Source organism: Rana temporaria, chromosome 5 (genome assembly GCF_905171775.1).
Source record: "Rana temporaria chromosome 5, aRanTem1.1, whole genome shotgun sequence".
NCBI classification, from domain to species: Eukaryota; Metazoa; Chordata; class Amphibia; order Anura; family Ranidae; genus Rana; species Rana temporaria.
Window position 1 is genome coordinate 62,976,143 of NC_053493.1, and position 14,437 is coordinate 62,990,579.

Here is a 14,437-nt window from a genome sequence, read left to right on the forward strand (position 1 = left end):
ATGCAAAACAATAAAAATAAGTATCTATACTGTTTAAAATCCAGTAATTCACTGTCTCATCCTACTCTGCACATGCTCAGTTGTTCTCTATTTTTAGGCACTGTGCCAAATTTGTAGAGGCCGATCTGCTGACAGCTTAAAGATTTACTGCTGTTCAGGAGCTCTGGGCTTCAGCAAAATGGCAGCCCGTCCAGCAAGAAGAGACAGGCAAATGCTGGGGGCAATTTACAGCACACACTCATTTTGGTAGCATAGTTATTAATGTGGAAGATATGTTTTTTACTAAATAACATTTTTATCAAGTTATGGGTAAAGTTAAAACTTTTATGCTAGACAAATTGCTTAGACCGAGTTTGGAAGCATGTACATAATCAAACCTGTCAAATTCCAGTTACAGACAATGTTTGAAGAAATAAAAAGGTATTAAAAACAAACACACGGACACAGAGTGACCTACCAGCTCAGGTGCTTTGCAGACGGATTTCGGTTCTCGGTAGTTGACAACACACGTAAGAGCCTGTATACACAAAGCAAGATCGTCAACTAACTCACCAATACAATTCTAGTTCGGTCCTTACCCAACCAATAAAAAAAGCAAATGGGCCCAAAAGCGCTGCAGAACCAGGAGGTACATTACATGAGCATTAACATTTGTTATGGCTGAGCATGCAAGCTTATAAACTGAGCAGACAACCCCAGCACCAATCTGATCTCTATACGGGACCCTCAAGTGCAGCCACTGACATTTTTAAAGGGCTGCACATATGGAAGCAATAGAAAGCTGTCAGAAACTGCAGAGATACAACAGATGATCAGAAACTGCAGGTATGCTACTAGAGATGGTCCTAGGATGCTACAGGAGATTATAAGAAATTGTGAACATGCCATTATGCCGCGTACACACGACCGTTTTTAATGTCATGGAATAAAAATAAATTTTTCTCAACGTGATTCTTTTCAAGCCTGCCTTGCATACACACGATCGTGAAAAATTAAATAAAAAAAATGCTCGAGCAAAGCGCGGTGACGTACAACACGTCCGACAACACTATAAAAAGGGAAGTTCCATTCGGATGGCGCCACCCTTTGGGCTGCTTTTGCTGATGCTCGTGTTAGTAAAAGTTTGGTGAGAGACGATTCGCGCTTTTCAGTCCTCGTGCTTTTCAGTCTGTTACAGCGTGATGAATGTGCTATCTCCACTACAAATGCTAGTTTTACCAGAACGAGTGCTCCCGTCTCATAACTTGCTTCTGAGCATGCGCATTTTTTCCCCGTCATTAAAGCCTACACACGACCGTTTTTCACGACGTGAAAAAAGACGAGAAAAATTAGAGCATGTTCTACATTTTTAATGGCCATTTTTCATGTCGAGAAAAATGCTCTGGGGCCCCCACACGGTCGTTTTTAATAACCAATTTAAAAAAATGTCATTTTTCACATCATGAAAAACGGTCGTGTGTACGCGCCATAAGAGTTACTAGAGACTGAAGACATTGTTCAGGAGACCGTCAGACTGGATTACAGGAGACTGATAGAGATCACTATTATAGCCCCTTTACAAATCAATGGGCCCACATCTGTGCCAAAATTGATATTTTCTCAACACAAGAAATTAAAAAAAAAAAGTTTAAAGTAAAGTTAAAAAAAAAAAAAGAAGAAAAAACGAATGGGCACAACACAAAGATTAGATAACGTGAAATAAATAAAAGTAATTTAATTACTAGAAGCCAGGCTAAGGCTAGGTTTCACATATATATCAATTGGATGTGGGTTTCTCCGCATTAAATTCCCATTACAGGCTAGTGTGATCGGCTCTCAATTGAGCCGGTTCACACAGGTCTGGGGCAGCATTAAAGAAGGGTCCTGTGCATTTTTTTCATCTTATTCATGTGCGAATTCAGGCAAACATTTGTACCTGATTCACACCTGAACCGATGAACAGGGACACACCGGACCCCAGGCACGATCCCGTGTCCGCACATATGTGGGAACCTGGCTTAAAGAATATTTTTTTTTTCATTGGCCTAAGAGCAGTGAAAAAAAAAAACCCAAGGTCATCTGCAGTGCCTTGAGGGCTGTACTAGAAGTACCAAAGGGCAGCAAGTTAGGCACTAAAGCTCTAGGCAAACAGCAGTGATAAGACAGGAAAATCGAACCTGGGCGATAAATCCCTTCCTTTAGACTGGTTGGCCAGGGTGTCTGCACAGGTAAAAAGGGAGTCCACCAACATACAATCACCTACAAACACCCAACTGTAATGGACCAGATTAGGCAAGGACCATTAATGTCCACTGGCAAATAAAAAAGGATAAGTTCACCTTTTTAAAAAATTAAATAAATGCACATTTTTGTAGGTAAAAAAAAAAAAAATGTGCATTTTATTTTTTTATTGGGAGCCTGGAAAGATCAGCAGATTGTGGGTGCTAGGCAGAGCTCTTGCAGACTGTACAAGTTGTTGGGCCACACATTGTACAGCCAAGCAGTTACACATTAACATAAAATGTCAATGAACTATCACAGCACTCAACAGCACCGTGGTAGTTAATGGAGAACTACAGTCGCAAAGGCTGCCAGACCCTGTACTTTTCTCTTTACAGAACTCGGAATGAGCGACATGGCTGAGCCACGTTGTTTTGAAGATTCTCATTTATTTATGGTTTAGATTTATGCTTACTGAGCAATAAAATTAGGCTCTCTGTACCACAACTCCTTTTTAAATATAAAATGAAAAAAAAAAAAAAAAAACATTTAAACCCATTGAAATCTAATTAGCTGGTATATAACCTATAACAGCCAATCAGGTTTCATATTATTTAAATCAAAGCTATGAAGGATGCATTCTGATTGGGTTGTGTCCGTGCACTTTGGCTTCATATACATCAGAGAGTATCTAGATAAATAAAGCATAATTGTGACCAGATTAGATATTGCTTTAAAATGAGTTGCAGGTAGTACAAAGGCCTCTAGTTTTTACCAAACACTCAATGCATGCTGTGAAGTGCTCAGCCACCATGAACTACATTGAGTCAAGTGTAGCGTCATCTTCTCTATTCTCAAATAAATGTATTTAAAAGTTAGTCCCCATAAAAGACAGACACAACTGCAGAAGGTTTATTGGATGCCCTCCTGTGGCACAATCTTGTAACAACATTAAAAAAGATGATTTCTTAACAAATGCGTATATTTTATTCTTGCAAGTGCTGAGCAGGGGTGTAGGCTTGGTTTCACTAAAAGTGAAGTCTGTAAAAACAATTACTGCAAAAACAAACAACATCTACATGAATAAATTACTCTAGGCATGTTGGAAAATAGGTCTTAGCACTGGTTCACACTGGAGCATTTTGACATGCGTTTTGACATGTCAAATCGGCGGCAATTGCAGTCAATGGCACCGTCCTAATCGATGCGATGCCACGTCTGCGGCGTTGTACCGATTTAAAAAAGTTGTTTCTGTACTACCATTTGTGATTTCGGGCTGCGATTTACAATGACATCTGTGCAGAAACCCGCACAGATGTCGCTGAAATCGTGGTCGAAATCGGGACTGACAAGCGGGAGTGAAATCGAGCGAGTTAAGCTGAACTCGCACGGCTTCATTCCCGCAGCCCAGTGTGGGCTTAAAGTAATTCGAAAAAAATTTAATAAAAAATTAAATATATGATATACTTACCTGCTCTGTGCAATTCCACAGAGAAGCCCTAATCCTCCTCTTCTTGGATTCCCCACAGGCGCTGCTGGCTCCTCCACTTTTTATTGTGTCACACCTACCTGTGGGCTCGATCCCAAGCCATGCTACCTGCATAGATACAGACAGCGTGGCTCAGTCCCACCCCCTGCTCCGTCATTACAGGATTTAACCGATGGCCTCAACAAAGCCTATGAAAGTGGGGAGAGCCGCTACAAATGCGCACAACGCTGGCACTGAGTGAGGGCTCAGGTAAGTATTGAAGGGGAGGAACAAAGATTGTCTCTGGACAGTTGCACACTGAACATATTGTAGCCTTTATTGAAAAAAGGACAGCACTACAAGTCACAGCAATGTAAAATAAAATAAAGCCCAACTTCTGACGCGTTTCGCACTAATACTAGTGCTTAGTCATAGTCAGCTATGACTAAGCACTAGTGTTAGTGCGAAACGCGTCAAAGTTGGGCTTTATTTTACGTTGCTGTGACTTGTAGTGCTGTCCTTTTTTCAATAAAGGCTACAATTTGTTCAGTGTCCAACTGTCCAGAGACAATCTTTGTTCCTGCTTTGCTAAGTGCATTGCCTGCACCCGAGTTGTCTGCAACGGTGGATGTTCGTCTGGGCTCTCACCTGGAGCGGCTATTCCCTTTCACCTAAGTATTGAAGGAGGGAGGGCGATACGTTACCTAAACATTCTTTACCTTCACGCAGGGAATGTATTAAGGTTAAAAAAAAAAGTTTAGTATTTAGAACAACTTTAAAGCCTGGTGTACACAGGTAGCTTTTTCCATTCAGCCCAGCGATCTGAACGTTAAAACCCCAAGGAGCAAGCTTTACTAACCATGCAATGTTAGTACAGCAATCTCCCTATTGAGCTACTGTGTTCTGACAGGGGTACCTCCCCCACCCCCCACCAGAACACACTGGTCGGCGGCTGGTTTTCCAGCATGACCGTTTGACAGAAGCCGAACATTAGACCAGCTTCTATTAGACAGGCTGAGGCACACACTGGCCGAATGTTGGCCGGTTTCTGTTGAACTCATCGATATCCAGTGAGTACCAGCCTTAAGTGCAGGTTTCAAGGAACATTTGGTAGAATATGCCAATAGGATATTATATGTCACAATATTGGTAATAGGGGATATTATTTCATTGTAAGTACAGCAATACACACACAGCAGATTTCCCTTTACATTTAAGAGAAAGATTTCTGGTTTTCAGCTTACCTTGTCTAGTGCACTCATAAAATGTTGATCTCCATTTAAAACAGTGTTGACAAGCTGAACAAATTTACTGTGGACTTCTAAGACGGATTCCACAAATAGGGTTGGCATCTAAAAAAATATTAGAGAAGCACAGAATAAGTGGTTAGGTGTTCAAAGACAGGACAGTCTTTTAAAAAATAAAATTTTACACACACACACACACACACACACTAATATATTATATATATATATATATATATATATATATATATATATATATATATATATATATATATATATATATATATATATATATATATATACATATACACATACACACACACACACACACACAGTGGGTACGGAACGTTTTCAGACCCCATTAAATTTGTCACTCTGTTATGTTGCAGCCATTTGCTAAAATCATTTAAGTTCATTTTTTCCTCATTAATGTACACACAGCATCCCATTTTGCAGATTTATTAAAACAATAAAAACTGAAATATCACATGGTCCTAAGCTGTGACACTCATATTTAACTCAGGTGCTGTCCATTTCTTCTGATCATCCTTGAGATGGTTATACACCTTCATTTGAGTCCAGCCGTGTTTGATTATACTGATTGGACTGGATTAGGAAAGCCACACACACCTGTCTATATAAGATCTTACAGCTCACAGTGCATGTCAGAGCAAATGAGAATCATGAGGTCAAAGGAACTGCCTGAAGAGCTGAGAGACAGAATTGTGGCAAGGCACAGATCCAGCCAAGGTTACAAAAAAATTCTGCTGCACTTAAGGTTCCAAATAGCAGAGTGGCCTCCATCATCCTTAAATTGAAGACATTTGGTATGACCAGAACCAGAACCCTTCCTAGAGCTGGCCATCCGGCCAAACTGAGCTATTGGGGGAGAACAGACTTGGTGAGAGGTAAAGAAGAACCCAAAGATCACTGTGGCTGAGCTCCAGAGATGCAGTCGGGAGATGGGAGAAAGTTGTAGAAAGTCAACCTTTACTGCAGCCCTCCACCAGACGGGGCTTTATGGCAGAGTGGCCCGACGGAAGCTTCTCCTCAGTGCAAGACACATGAAAGCCCGCATGGAGTTTGCTAAAAAAAAAAAAAAAAAAACACCTGAAGGACTCCAAGATGGTGAGAAATAAGATTCTTTGGTCTGATGAGACCTAGATAGAACTTTTTGGCCTTAATTCTACGCGTTATGTGTGGAGAAAACCAGGCACTGCTCACCACCTGTCCAATACAGTCCCAACAGTGAAGAATGTTGGCGTTGGCATCATGCAGTGGGTGGGGGGGTCAGCTGCAGGGACAGGACGACTGGTTACAATCGAGGGAAAGATGAAGTACAGGGATATCCTGGACGAAAACCTTCTCCAGAGTGCTCAGGACCTCAGACTGGGCCGAAGGTTTACCTTCCAACAAGACAATGACCCTAAGCACACAGCTAAAATAACAAAGGAGTGGCTTCACAACAACTCTGACTGTTCTTGAATGGCCCAGCCAGAGTCCTGACTTAAACCCAATTGAGCATCTCTGGAGAGACCTAAAAATGGCCGTCCACCAACGTTTACCATCCAACCTGAACTGGAGAGGATCTGCAAGGAGGAATGGCAGAGGATCCCCAAATCTATGTGTGAAAAACTTGTTGCATCTTTCCCAAAAAGACTCATGGCTGTATTAGATCAAAAGGGTGCTTCTACTAAATACTGAGCAAAGGGGACGAATACTTAGGACTATGTGATATTTCAGTTTTTCTTTTTTAATAAATCTGCAAAAATGTCAACAATTCTGTGTTTTTCTGTCAATGTGGGATGCTGTGTGTACATTCATGAGGAAAAAAATGAACTTAAATGATTTTAGCAAATGGCTGCAATATAACAGAGTGAAAATGTAAGGGGGTCTGAATACTTTCCGTACCCACTGTGTGCGTTTGTGTGATATATATATATGTGTGTGTGTGTGTGATAGATATATATATATATATATCTCTATCTATCTATTTTGGGGGTGCCAAGAAATTTTCTAGCAAAATAAACTGATTTTGTTTACATGTAAACAAACAATTCCAAAAAATAGGCCTGGGGGGTTAAGTGGTTAAACAAATCTAACAATATGCAAGCGACATTGCCAGAGAATTTGGTATTGGGGTATGAAGACAAAGATCCAGCACAGTAACACAAGTAGAATCAGGAAAGAAAGAAAGAAAAAAAAAAAAAAAACACACAAGATGGGAAATTAACAATTTGGGCTAAGGCCCCGTACACACGACCGAACAATGTCTGCTGAAACTGGTCCGCGGACCAGTTTCAGCAGACATGTTCGGTCGTCTGTACAGCCGAGCGGACAGGATTCCAGCGTACATTTGCCCGTCAGACAGTTTTCGAGCGGGCAAATGTTTCTAAACTTGCTTAGAAACATGCCCGCTGGAATCCTGCCCGTCGGACATGTTCGGTCGTCTGTACAGACCTACCGTACATGTCCGAGCGGCCGCCATCCCTCGCATGCGTCGAATGACTTCGACGCATGCGTGGAAGCATTGAACTTCCAGGGCCGCGCACGTCACTGCGTCATCGTCGCGGCGCGGCCTCGTCACCGCGTATCGTGTACACGTGGATTTCTGTATGATGGTGTGTACAGCCATCATACAGAAATCTCCAAGCGGGCATGTACGCTGAAAACGGTCCGGCGGACCGTTTTCATCGTACATGTTTGCCCGTGTGTACGAGGCCTAAGAGTTCTAATTTGTCCAGGTCATTTACTCACATATAAGTGGACGTGTTCCTGTAATTTTGAAGGTGTTTGGTGGTTTATTCAAGGAGCTTCTTTAGCTTAGTGGTCTCCAAACTGTGGCCCACACTATTGCTTCCACTGACACCAACAGCGAGGCATAATTCCTCCCTCTGAAACCAATGATGGGGCACTATTCCTTCTACTGCCACCAATGATGGGGCACTATTCCTTCTACTGCCACCAATGATGGGGAACCATTTCTCCCACTGACAACTATAGGCTATGAGTTCTTCTAATGATGCCAACGATGAGGCGCCATTTCTCCCACTAATTCCAATATAGGGGCACTCTTCTTCCTCCTCCTGACCTCAGGGGTGCCATGTATTCCTTTACTCCCACCGACCACCAATCCTGATGCATTATCTTCTCCCAATGGCCAAAGTCCGGCCCCTCTAAAATCTGAAGGACAGTAAACTGGCCCTTTGTGTAGAATGTTTGGAGACCCTTGTTTTAAGTGAAACATCTTCAACATTCCAGAACAAGTCCACTTTTAAAAACAAACGACTACTACTGGCTAGAACAATTATTGGAATACTTACATTTTCCTGAGAAAGATTACTAACAGCTCTAAGGCCCTCATCATGGATATGGTTCTGTAATTCCTGAATCATATGAGGTAAACCACTGGCTACTGAACGTAGAAGGGTATACATATTGGCCATGTCTGCAATCACCAAAAAGCAAGTCAAAACACTTAGCATTTTCACCATTAGCATTCAAAACAAATCAAAATTCCCCAATTAATAACCTATTTATATGGGTGTCCAAGCCCTTACAGTTTGTTAGAAAAAAAAGCCTGGCTTTGGCTCTCTCAGAGCTGCATTCCTGAACTTCCCTTTTGGGGAGTGTGCCAAGTACATCACATGGAGCAGGTCAAAATAGTACAGTGCAGTCCTGAGCTGCTGTCAATCAATTAGCTAAGAGGTGGGAAGGGGAAGCAGGGGAGTGACTTGCCATTATAGGCTTCAGTGCCGTGTGTGCGTGTGCTGGGAGTGTGCATGCAAGAGTGACTCTACAGGTCCCTGCAAGGCAACCGAGACACCCTAAAGCTGGAGCCTTGAGGCAGCAATCTTTTGACCAGCTCTAATAAGAAGTCAGGTTGTGATAGGCAATTAAAATGTAGGGTTTAGCAACACTTTCAACTTGTTGCAAGCCATCATAAGAGGTAAAAAATAAAGCTATGAACATTATAGGACACATGCTGTAGCACGCCAATATTTTGGCTATGTTTTTCTCTAGCCTAAACCACACAAACTGCTTACATATTCCACTGGGGTACCTGCAGGCTAATTTTGGCAGCAAATTTTGATTTAGTTTTAGCCTTGGGACTAAAATGGCATTTTAGTTTTAGTCCCATTTTAGTCTTCTGCAATTGTTTTAGTCCTATTTAGTCGACTAAATCTCCAGTACATTTTAGTCGACTAAAACCCAATGAGTGTAATTAAATTGTAATGCATTGTTTAACATTTCTCTACAATTTCCTAACTCATTATATACTGCTGGAGTGAAAATATAATATGTTATCATTTATAGTATTAAGGTATTAACATGCACTACAGACCAGTGTTCATTTTGAAGTCAAATTTCAATTTAGTTTTAGTCTTTTGACCAAAATGCCATTTTAGTTTTAGCCGTATTTTAGTCATTTCAATAGTTTTACTCGCATTTTAGTCGACTAAAATAGTATTAAATTTAGTCGACCAAATTAAAACTGCCTGCAGGTACACACATTTAAAGGCAATGCAGCTCATGAAAAAGGGGGAACAGGAATAGAGGAGTAGCGGCTGCTAGTACCGCAAGCTCACACAGACTATTACCCAGACAAAAATATCAATTGGACTCTCGGTACTGATGACATGAATCAATGTAGTAAAAATTCATTTATTATACATAAAAACATAGTTTTAATATAAAACAGAGCTAGGACCATCAACCTCACTTTGAGATACAGAATGATTGTTACACACGGAAACCGTAGGGTAGCCGCAGTTGTGAGGAAGAGTCATAGAAGAACCTCTACCGGTTTCGCGGATGACCGCTTCTTCAGGAGGTAGTCAGGAGTCAAGGACCGTAGTGCAACTTCACTGACCAAGGTCCCCCGTGGCGAACAAGGGGGAGGCAAAAAATGGGTAAACTCTATGCTGATAAAAGCATTAGGCTATGGGCGGCCGGGGAGCAGGCATCAAGGAAGTAGTTGGTTGTGAAATGGCAGAAGCAGCTGAAGGTAAGCAGCTGTAAGCCAGGACAGAGAGACCCCCAAACACTGAGAAACAGTGAAGGTTGGAGGGAGCCAGCAAGAAAACGACTGCACTGCCGTGCAGCGTCCCAGATTTGCAGCTTTAGGGGAGTCACAGAGGAGCGGTCATCCGTGAAACCGGTAGAGGTTCTTCTATGACTCTTCCTCACAACTGCTGATACCCTACGGTTTCCGTTTGTAACAATTTTTATATTAAAACTGTATGTTTTTATGTATAATAAATGAATTTTTACTACATTGATTCATGTCATCAGTACAGAGAAAGTCCAATTGATATTTTTGTCTGGGTAATAGTCTGTGTGAGCTTGCGGTACTAGCAGCCGCTACTCCTCTATTCCTGGTCCCCCTCTTTTTCCTAACTAATTCCGGATGATGGTACATTTTATTTTTGATTTAATGAATTCAATCTGAGACCATACTCAAATTTTACGCAATGCAGCTCATAATAAATTTGTCAATGCAAACTGTAGGCAAAGCTGGTGCAAGGATTTGTTTTCTGGTCACAAGTGGATTTAAAACAACAATGTATATACCATGTCCCCCTGGGGCCCCACTGAGCAGGAGGTTGACAGGTCCATGTCTGCTCTGCCATGCAGAGCTGACAAGGACACAGGCCCCTGTTCTCCATGGGTGGTCGAACGTAAGCCGACTGCCTGTCCATTTACATGGAACTCAGATCCCCCATCTGTCTGTTTTTATCGGATGTGGGCGGGTGTAAACAAAAACAATACTTAAATCTCACTGAAAATCTGTGGAATGACTTGAAGACTGCAGTCCACAAAAGGTCACCATCAAATTTAATTGGACTTGAGCAGATCTGCAAAGAGGAGTCGGCAAATATTGCAAAGTCTAGATGTGCAACTTAGTAGAGATATATCCCAACAGACTAAAGACTGTAAATAAAATAAAAGGTGGCCCAACAAAACACTGACATTAGGGGGGTGATCCGTTTTCCAACTCAGTGATTCTGTTTTTTTTTTTCCCCCTTCATGTTGGAGTTATATCTTTCACTTAGATGTTACAAACTTCTCTGAGTAAATACAGCTGGATACAATGAAAACAGTGTGTCTTCATTTCAGCTGCAAAGAGACAAAATGGGATTTTAAAGGGGGGGGGGGGATTCTTTTCTATACCCATTGTAAACAGAGAAGGGGGTTTTCTTAAATTTGGCTGAAAAAGTAGAAATGCACTTTAAATTGGCATTTAGCAAGGTTGCCAGGCTTTTTACTAAACACCAGCTGTAAAGCTAGCAAACACTTTGGTCTATTAAGAGCTGCACTCAACACTCCCACACTATATTCGCAGGGCACTTTGTAGGATCCGTTTACACTAGTGCGGACTGTGCGTTTGCATCGATTCCTGCACCCACAACCACCCGCAGCCCAATTACACTGCTCTTGTGAGATGTGTGGGGCTGCCATTCTGAAAAGCACCCCCACGCATCTTAGTCTGCAGTGAAATCTTGGGTTTGGGAACCACCGGGAAGCCGCATAGTCAGCTTCCCTGTGGCCGCATTTTTTTATTTTTTTAAAGGGTGCATGCACCTTCTTTGTGCGTTTTATGTGGCACAGCAGCCTACTCAAATTAATGGGCTGCCATGCCCGAGCAAACACAGGATGCACGGCCAGCACTAGTGTGAACCAAGCCTTAGATCTGATTCACACTATTGAGATTTCAGGTGCAACTTGATCACAAAGAATTGCATGCCAATCCCATGCACCTTCCCGGGACTCCAGAAACACCACCCTCACCAGACCAGCCAGTCCGTCCATCAATAGTGAGGGCAGAGAGGAGGCACAGAGGGAGGAACGGGAGAGAAGGAGCCGGCTACAGCTTTGTCTTCATTATGAGGTGTATCGCCTATCCCTCCAATGCCAAACAGCCCACCGACATGACCAGGAGGCAGCAGAAGGTAACCAGCCCATGTGTCTGTATGTATGCATGTATGTATGTATGGGGTGTGTGTGCGCAGCAGGTGTCACCCGCCACTACAGTCTCCAAAACACAGTGAGTTGAGTAAGCTTCCTTGCGTTAAGCAGTGTATACAATGTACATAATATAATATATCATGAACACCAGTGACCACAGTGAGAGTCAGCTACCCCAGCCAGGCCCAGACCTTTCAGTCATTCTATTAAAGGGGGGGCCTGTGAGCCGAGGAGTGGACTTAAAATACCGGCAACCACTGTCCCTTATTATGAATATTACCACAGTCTGCTACCCAGAGTCTGGGGTAGCTGACTGTGGTAATATTGATAATATGGGTAGCTGACTCAGACAGTGGAAATATTAGTAATAAAATACTGGCAACCACTGTCCCTTATTATGAATATTACCACAGTCTGAGTCAGCTACCCATATTATCAATTCTACCACAGTCAGCTACCACAGACTCTGGGTAGCAGACTGTGGTAATATTCATAATAAGGGACAGTGGTTGCCGGTATTTTAAGTCCACTCCTTGGCTCACATGCCCCCCTTTAATAGCCTGTCTGACTGTCAGGCTATTAAAGGGGGACACGTGAGGAGTGGACTTAAAATACCGGCAACCACTGTCAGTGTCCCCCTTATAATATATTATGAATATTACCACACAGTCCGAGTCAGCTACCCATATTATCAATATTACCACAGTCAGCTACCCCAGACCTTGCAGATGACACTGCAGTCAGGCTATTAAAGGGGGGCATGTGATGTGAGCCTGTGGACTTAAAATACCGGCAACCATTGTCCCTTATAATATAATGAATATTACCACAGTCAAAAAAAAAAAAAAATTGAGAATCGTGAGAGAATTGCCATCTTCATTTTAAGAAAAAGAATCGCGATTTTCATTTTTCCCCAGAATCGTGCAGCTCTACCCAACATGCTTTTCAAACTATTAGCAAAAAGCTGAACAATCTTTACAGTGAGGACACAGAGAAATAAAAGTACTTTGGAGGAAGGATTAGATACTTAGATACACTTTTTATTGCAGTGATCCCATTCAGGAAATGCCGTTAACTTCCTGTGTTGTTATCAGAGCACCAAGTCGTGTTAAATCTCACCAGTGACCACGGCAATATAAAAATAAAATGGCTGGTTGGTGTTGCACTTCACTTGAAATCAATTATTTTGCAAAATTAGACCATTTTGGCATGCGGTAGCACTGCATCTTTCTGATGATCTCATATGCAGCGAGTCAAAGGGCAGCAATGAGGTGCTCAATGATAGGTTACATGAAGCCTTTTTAAAGTTTAGATCTAGTGTAATGGTAAAAGGTTGTCAAACATTTTTTCTGGGTTCTATACACGTCTGTTTACCTCGGGCTCTTCTATTCGTTCTGTTCATTTTACTACCAGAACTGGTGGTGTCTGTCCTATAACCCTTACAGGACACTTACCATCTCTCCTTTCTTGTCTAATGATATTGTGACATTCTGCATGTAGAAACTGCAAGTGGTCGGCGACCATTCTCTGTTGGCATTCGTGAATCACTTTACTATAAGAACTTGGGTTTAAATATTTCCTACATCGCATCTCTTCATCTTTTAATCTACCTAAAATCTGCAGAGAAACAGTGAAGACATTGGTGAGATGAATACTATATAACAGATACAACAAAATCAAAAAACCACACACCCTCGTAATCTCCAATCATTCCTCTGAAATCTAAAGTCTGAACAGAATGAACAGCAAAGATTACCTTTTCCATATACTGTGAGCAGTTTGATTCTTGTAATAAATTTGAAGCCTCTTGTTTGTAATACTCCCCTGTTTCAGCCAGAAAAGGCCATTCAAAAATTTCTTGATAAAACTGAATCAAAGAGAACAACATTTTTAGTAATTTATAGAAGGCGGAGATATTATTTGATACTTTATAGAACAGTAAACATTTATATCAGCCTTTGCCGCCAAACAGCTAGTGATCCAACGTACCTACCATGGTCATCCAATACAAAGAAAGGGAAAAACATTAAATTAATAGACAGACTGTGGTGGAAACAAGAACACCTAAAACAGTACATACAGTATACTCTAAGACAGGGGTGCCCTCCAGCTCTGGGATGGCGGGTTGGCAAGCCCAGATTGAAGGTTGTCTAACCGCCATGCCAGAGAATTAGTGTTGTGAATGAAGCTAGCAGTAGAGGAAGCAAGCAGCTGCAGAACAGAGCTGCATAAGCCAATGCTTACTGTATAGCACCGGCTCCGGTCAAAGGTGGAGCGATACCAAATGCACTCTGCCTGAGAAAGTTTATTACTAAAATCACAGTGTGTATATATATACGTATGGACATATATGTTCTGCAGTGGTTACTGCTTTCAAACTAATCCGCAGGTGTAGCGCAGTATTCACTTACCTTCACTGAGCCGTAGACTTCTGGTTTTACCTGTGGGTGTGATGCACTTTCAGAAAGTGCACCAAACCTGCAGAATATGATAGAATTCTATGGCAAAGTACAGCCAACATGCAGGAAAGCCACAGGTGCACTGCGCTGCATCCGCG

General features: G+C 42.0%; 1 protein-coding gene across 2 annotated transcripts in view; it reads right to left on the reverse strand.

Moving 5' to 3' along the window:
* The window catches only part of CUL2 (cullin 2), a 144,998-nt gene that overhangs the window by 66,809 nt on the left and 63,752 nt on the right, over positions 1-14,437 (reverse strand). For both annotated transcript variants that reach the window (XM_040352654.1, XM_040352653.1), the window contains exons 8-12: positions 13,637-13,747; positions 13,335-13,497; positions 8,235-8,359; positions 4,912-5,019; positions 458-517 (exon numbers count right to left, since the gene is read on the reverse strand). In XM_040352654.1, coding sequence (XP_040208588.1) covers positions 458-517; positions 4,912-5,019; positions 8,235-8,359; positions 13,335-13,497; positions 13,637-13,747 — 567 coding nt within the window. The remainder of the gene's footprint in view (positions 1-457; positions 518-4,911; positions 5,020-8,234; positions 8,360-13,334; positions 13,498-13,636; positions 13,748-14,437) is intronic.